The 6,000-nt window shown below is 41.3% G+C and overlaps 1 protein-coding gene across 1 annotated transcript; it reads left to right on the plus strand.

Annotated features, from left to right (window-relative positions):
• The first annotated feature begins 2,646 nt into the window (after positions 1–2,646).
• On the plus strand, positions 2,647–4,708 carry LOC122146592 (mucin-2-like). Its single transcript, XM_042766204.1, has 6 exons — positions 2,647–2,976; positions 3,067–3,186; positions 3,277–3,395; positions 3,503–3,650; positions 3,720–3,841; positions 3,953–4,708. The coding sequence occupies exons 1-6, from the start codon at positions 2,742–2,744 to the stop codon at positions 4,601–4,603; spliced, it is 1,395 nt and encodes a 464-aa protein (XP_042622138.1). The 5' UTR covers positions 2,647–2,741; the 3' UTR covers positions 4,604–4,708.
• Positions 4,709–6,000: the final 1,292 nt, after the last annotated feature.

Genomic DNA, 6,000 nt, shown 5'->3' on the forward strand with positions numbered 1-6,000 from the left:
ATGCTCAGAACAGTGTTAATTTCATTGACACCATAATTTGTCATTATTTTCATCAACGACATTTTTTGTCGCTGACATAGACGAAAGTGTAAAATTTTCCTCATAGTTGTCATCATTTAAAGCTGGTTTTTATTTAGTTATCGTCAGGTTTTCGTCTGTGAAATTTTTTTATGTCACTGCAGTTAAATCTGTATCTGTACTGCATGTTCAAACTTTAAAAATTATTCATATTAACAGGTTAATTAATAGATGTTTTCTCCGGGAGTATATAATACGTTTGGAGTGAGGAATCATTAGAAATACACTTATAGGAAAGCTGGTGTGGTCCTTGAAGTGTTTTTCATGTCAGACAGAAAGTAGGCCATTAAGGATAACTAAAGGCTGCACTACATTGTTAATACTGAACAATACAAATGTTCTGTAGGATGTAAACACACTATATATTATGCATAGTTTTTTTGTATATAGTACTGTACAGTATATAGAGTGAGTGATTTGTCAAAAGCTAGTTAGCTAGTAGTGTCAAACATCTAGATTTCTTTCACGTGAATGCACAATATTTCCCATTTGCAGATTTGGTTCTGATCTTATTGGGTTTGCTGTGGAGGAAAAGTTAGCGAGAAGAGAAGGCAGCAGAGGATTGGAAAGGACAGTAAAGGGGAGTGGAGTGGAGAGGAGAGTGGAGGATTGAACATTTAATTTATTTACTCAAACAGTACACTGACTGAACTGCTGTGAAGAGAGAATTGAAGATGAACACCGAGCCGAGCTAAATAACGAACGAAACATTGACTCGTTCTCGAGTCAAGAACCGTTTCTGTCGGACGCGTCCAGTTCGAGAAGCGAGGAGCTGATGATACTGCGCATGCATGATTCAGCGTGAAGCAGACTGACACACAGCGCGTCTGAACCGAACTGGTTATTTTGGTGATTGATTCTGAACCGATTCTGTGCTAATGTTATGAGCGCGGGTAAACCGAGGGCTTGAATCAAGGGCAATCATCGCCAATGAAGTCTTTACGTCGAGCGCAAAAGAACTGGTGAACCGTTTTCGGCAACCGGTTTATTGAATCGAACTGTCCGAAAGAACCGGTTCGCGGAAAAGAACAGAACTTCCCATCACTACCGGTAATCCGAAAACCGATGCAACCGGTTCTTGACTCGAGAACGAGTCAATGTTTCGTTCGTTATTTGGCTCAGCTCGACGTTCATCTTCATTTCTCTCTTCACAGCAGTTCAGTCAGTGTACTGTTTGAGTAAATGAATTACTCCGGGATATTGGTTTATTTGAACACAGAGGGAGTGTCAGCCATGTTAAAAAAAGCTAACAGCTTAAGTCATTTGAGGATTAATGCTTATTGTTGACGCGAACCGTTTCAAACGATTCAGTTCGATTTGGTGAACTGGTTCAAGAAGATCCAGTTACATCGAGTGATTCGTTCGCGAACCGGATATCACTAAACTGCAGTGTTGTGAACGCGCTCATAACAGACCCGGGAGAGAAGACAAGGCTGAATAAAGTCGTAGGTTTTGATATTTTTGGACCAAAATGTATTTTCGATGCTTCAAAAAATTCTAACGGACCCTCTGATGTCACATTAACTACTTTGAAGATGTTTTTATTACCTTTCTGGACGTGGACAGTATACTGTACATACATTCTCAATGGAGGAACAGAAAGCTCTCGGACTAAATCTAAAATATCTTATACTGTGTTCCGAAGATGAACGGAGGTCTTACGGGTTTGGAACGACATGAGGGTGAGTCATTAATGACATAATTTTCATTTTTGGGTGAACTATCACTTTAAGTTCCACTTCAGTCAGCACTTAAGAATCAGTCTTATACTTTACTGAAAGTTGCTTTTAGCTGCTTTATAAAAGTCTCCTACTCTTAGAAAAGTCCTACTCTTTACTTAGTATTTTTTGACACTTAAGTCAAAGCTTAAGACTATTCTTAAGAGCATTTCTTAGAAGTTTTATACATACGGCCCATGGTCTTTTACAACATGTGAAACTCTTAACTAACACCTTTCATATTTCAGGTTTTTCCCACATATTCCTGAGAATTAAAGGTATAGGTATAACGGAAGTACAGATACACTGCTTTGCAGGAAAGCCTCTCAAGTGTACTTACTCCTGGGAAATTCGGAAATAATTTTGATCCAAGAGTTTCCGAGTTGGGCGGGTCAAAAACTTTAAACATGGTGGAGGGGACAACCATTGCTGCTGTCAGTGCTGTTCTCACAACAACTACATCCCATTGTCTTGACGCTAAAGTAGTGTATTTATAGGCTAGATATGAACGAGCATATTGTATGTTTTATAAGCAGTGAAATAAGAATGTATTTGACCGAAATTTCAGAATTGTCTGCAAACTTCACGTATAACACGGTAAATATTTATATGATTGTCAACCAATGGGATGCTACATTTTATTTGTTCTGACATTAAAGCACTTGAATACGACAAGCTCGTAGTCACGACTTCAGAAGTGGGCACTAGGAAATTTCTGATAGCACGTGAAGGCAGCATAACTCTCAGCATAATGAGGCACAGGTGAAAACAACAAGCTGATTGATGAACAGATTTGATTGGTCATCCAATATCACTGAGCAATTCAAAAGTGAGAACAAATAGCACGCATCACAGTGTCTCAGTAAGTTTGTCAAGCTATAGAGTTAAGGTTTTTACCCCAAAAACTGTGGATTTTTTTTTGTGCTGCTTGTTTGAAAACTTACCATGCCTTGGGCAAAGGGCATCTTACTTTTCATGATGGCTGTGGTGATGCCAAGTTCTTCTTTAAGGACAGATCCTGACACCTTTTCTGAAGTAGGTGTTGCTTATGGAGCAGTCTCTAAAAACATGGCCCGTTTTGGCAAACTTTTAATTGGTGGCCAAGGTACAGTACCTAATAATGTGAAGACATCTGCGCTGAGGTCAGAGGAGTCTGATGGGCACCAGTCAAATGAGGATGGTAATTTCCCAATTTAGTCTTAAAATGGGACTTTTTATTTGATATTTTTGGAAGTGGTGTCTAACTTAACTTGACTTGTTTTCCTTTAAGTGTGGTTTCCTTCTGTCAGTGCTAAGCTGCGCCATCTGGGTTCTTCTGTGCAATGTAGCAATGATTCAATGATCTTGCGCATTCCAGGACCGAGAACGCCACACTTTCTGGTTGACCGAGGTGAGGTGTTTGTCTATTTAATTCTTTTTTTTTTTTGTGACCCCCCCCCCCCCCCCCCCCCCCCCCCCAACTTAATTTCTCAACCATCAGGAGAGGAGTCACCAATGCCTTTGTCTGAGATGCCAGCTAGCTGTGGTTTCTCACTGAAGCGGGCACGCAGGGATGTCTCTCTTGTTGCTCCATATCGGGGCTGTCATGTCAGAAAACAGGTTAGTGTTCATGAAGGTGACAAGTGCTCTGTCTCTGTTTTGTTCATGTGATGCCTCTTCATGAGTTTGTTTGAAGGCTTCAACTTAATTTCTCCATCCCCTAACAGGGTGGAAGTTATATTCTGCCACTCATTATAATGGGAGCTCCAGTGCAAGTGTCTTGCCCTGTGAGTCCTCTCCTCCCTACAGTGTCCTGCTTCTCCTTTGGCATGATTGTCACACTTGGGATCAGAGCAGATTATGTTAAAGTCAAAGGCAAGTCTCAATTCTTCACTTTAAATGCAAGTTGAAAGAACCATGAGCTTGACACTCTCTGCTTTTTAGTTGATGGATCATGGCAGCCTCTGCTCCTAACATGCTCTCAGTGCTCGTTTACATTGGAGACTGGTGCTGCTGGTTCACTGGTTGTCACTGCACCATTCACAGGAAGCTGTTGGGAAACAACTGTAAGAATAACTGGGTGCACTTGATGTGACTTGTCATTCACAGAATGTGTGGAATTTCTTATTTCTGTAATACATTTGTACAATTTACTGGTTGTTTTTGGTCTTCCTCAGGATACTGCAAGGCGACTCCCTTTGCTGTACGGTGACAGGGAAGTGACTCTTTCCTGTCCTCTGACACAGCCAACCGTAGCCCCAACCATAGCCCCAACCATAGCCCCAACCACACCTGCTGTCCGTGACCCAACTGACATGCAACAGATGTTTGACCCTTCCCGTTTTGGAAGGCCCTGGTGGTATCCATATCCTGGTGTACCTGCTACCCTGCCTCCCACTGTGCCACCTACAACGACTACAACTACTCCTTTTCAATATCCTTTCCAGCAACCCATGTTCCCTCCCAAGTATCCCATGCCAATATTTGATCCCTTTTACTCTAAAGGTGACCCAGCTGCTCCCCCAGCACCACAACCACAATATCCCTGGTACCCAAATTTCCCTCCTTACATGAGTGGCTTCCAAAGCCCAGTTGAAGTGACAACTCCTGCAACGACCACAACTGCCCCATACCAGCCTGAGCACCAGTATCCAGGTTATCCAATGTACCCACCATTCTATGGTCCTCAACCCATCAAGTCTTTTGTGTCTCCAACTGTGAAATACTCCATGCCCCAGTATCCTAAGGCTCCAATCTTTGGTCCCCGCAGCCCGAGATCAATGTCTTCTCCTGCACTGTTATCCTCGGTCTACAGGTCTCGTAGATAACACTTGGGCAGGAGTGGACTCTGAAGTGGTATTGCTTTTGACACTAGAACAAATGACATCAATAGTTGTTGGGTATAAGCCTAATAAAGGTGTGTCTTCATGAAAGTGTTTCTGTGGCGTTTCTCTGTGCAAATGGGAATGCAAAAAATATGGAAGTTTCCCATTTGCTGCTATAGAAGTTTACCAAACTTTAATGAGTTCTGCTGCGGCGTAACCTGCAAGTGTGGAAAGGTCTATTTTGAGACTCTTTTGAACTATACTAGTGAATAGAGTTCCAAACAAAGCCATAACAGAACTGATGTGCCCCTGAGCAATGCCCAGTGGTGTTTCATAAGTGTGCTTATTACTTTGTGCATCCTTTTACTTGCTCCTTTTTCTGGTGTCTTGGCTCTACAGAAGGAGTGATGCAGAGGAAGAAAAGAACAGAGGAATCAAAGGAAAACTTAATTGTATATTGGAATTCTTGGCCACTTAAAATCAACTCTGCTCAAAGGATCTGCTCTTTCTCCATTTTGAAGTTTGGTTATTTAAGAATGTCTGGTGTAGTGATTTCAAGGTTAGATGTGTAACTTGGCACACAGAGCAGCAACGGCTTAGCTCTTTGTCTTGAACCTTTTAATTTTTCCTGAGAAGGAGGTATTTGAAATTTGGCACCTTTCGGATCTAGCATTTTGATTGGCCTATGCGGTCGGAGGTGGCCACGGTATGGCCCCTCTGGTATGAGGTCTATTTGCATAGCTTACAGTCCAAGTTTAGAACAATGTCTTTAAGATTTTTTTCTATGCATAAATCATTTTTCAAAGCAATTCCAGATTAACCTACACATTATGAACATATGAAGACCCAAACATTAATGGTGAAGCAGAACATTCACCCATGCATTTATGTAGGGGAAGTCATGGCCTAATGGTTAGAGAGTTTGACTCCTAACCCTATGGTTCGAGTTGTGGGCCAGCAATTCCACGACTGAGTCACCCTTAAGCAAGGCACCGAACCCCCAACTGCTCCCTGGGTGCCGCAGCATAAATGGATTAGAACATCTAGGCAGAAAAAATTTACCCCCCCCCCCATGCCATCTCTTTCCTAAACCGTTAACACAGAAATGAATAGCTGTGTTCTGTACTTCATTTCTCCATTTACAGCAAGCCTTTCAAGTATAATGTAAATACATATGCATATTTGTATTAATACAACTGTACCGTAAATAATGCACATAAATCTTCTGTTCCAGATTTTACCACAATATTATTATAATTATTTTTTTTCTTTAGTCTTCCTTATTTAATTGTTCTTTCTGTTCTCATGTCATATATGTTTCTACGTATGTATGTACCAAGAGCTCCTAAAAAAACAGAACAAATTCCTTGTGTGTTTGCACAAACTTGGCAAATAAAGCT

This window comes from Cyprinus carpio, chromosome A11, assembly GCF_018340385.1.
Source record: "Cyprinus carpio isolate SPL01 chromosome A11, ASM1834038v1, whole genome shotgun sequence".
Lineage (NCBI taxonomy): Eukaryota > Metazoa > Chordata > Actinopteri > Cypriniformes > Cyprinidae > Cyprinus > Cyprinus carpio.

Excerpts from the sequence above, each read along its gene's own strand:
- LOC122146592 (XM_042766204.1), top strand. The coding sequence starts at position 2,742 with ATGCCTTGGGCAAAGGGCATCTTACTTTTCATGATGGCTGTGGTGATG. Across the intron at positions 2,977-3,066 it reads GCACCAGTCAAATGAGGATG|TGTGGTTTCCTTCTGTCAGT; the intron begins GTAATTTCCCAA and ends TTTTCCTTTAAG. Across the intron at positions 3,396-3,502 it reads GCTGTCATGTCAGAAAACAG|GGTGGAAGTTATATTCTGCC; the intron begins GTTAGTGTTCAT and ends ATCCCCTAACAG.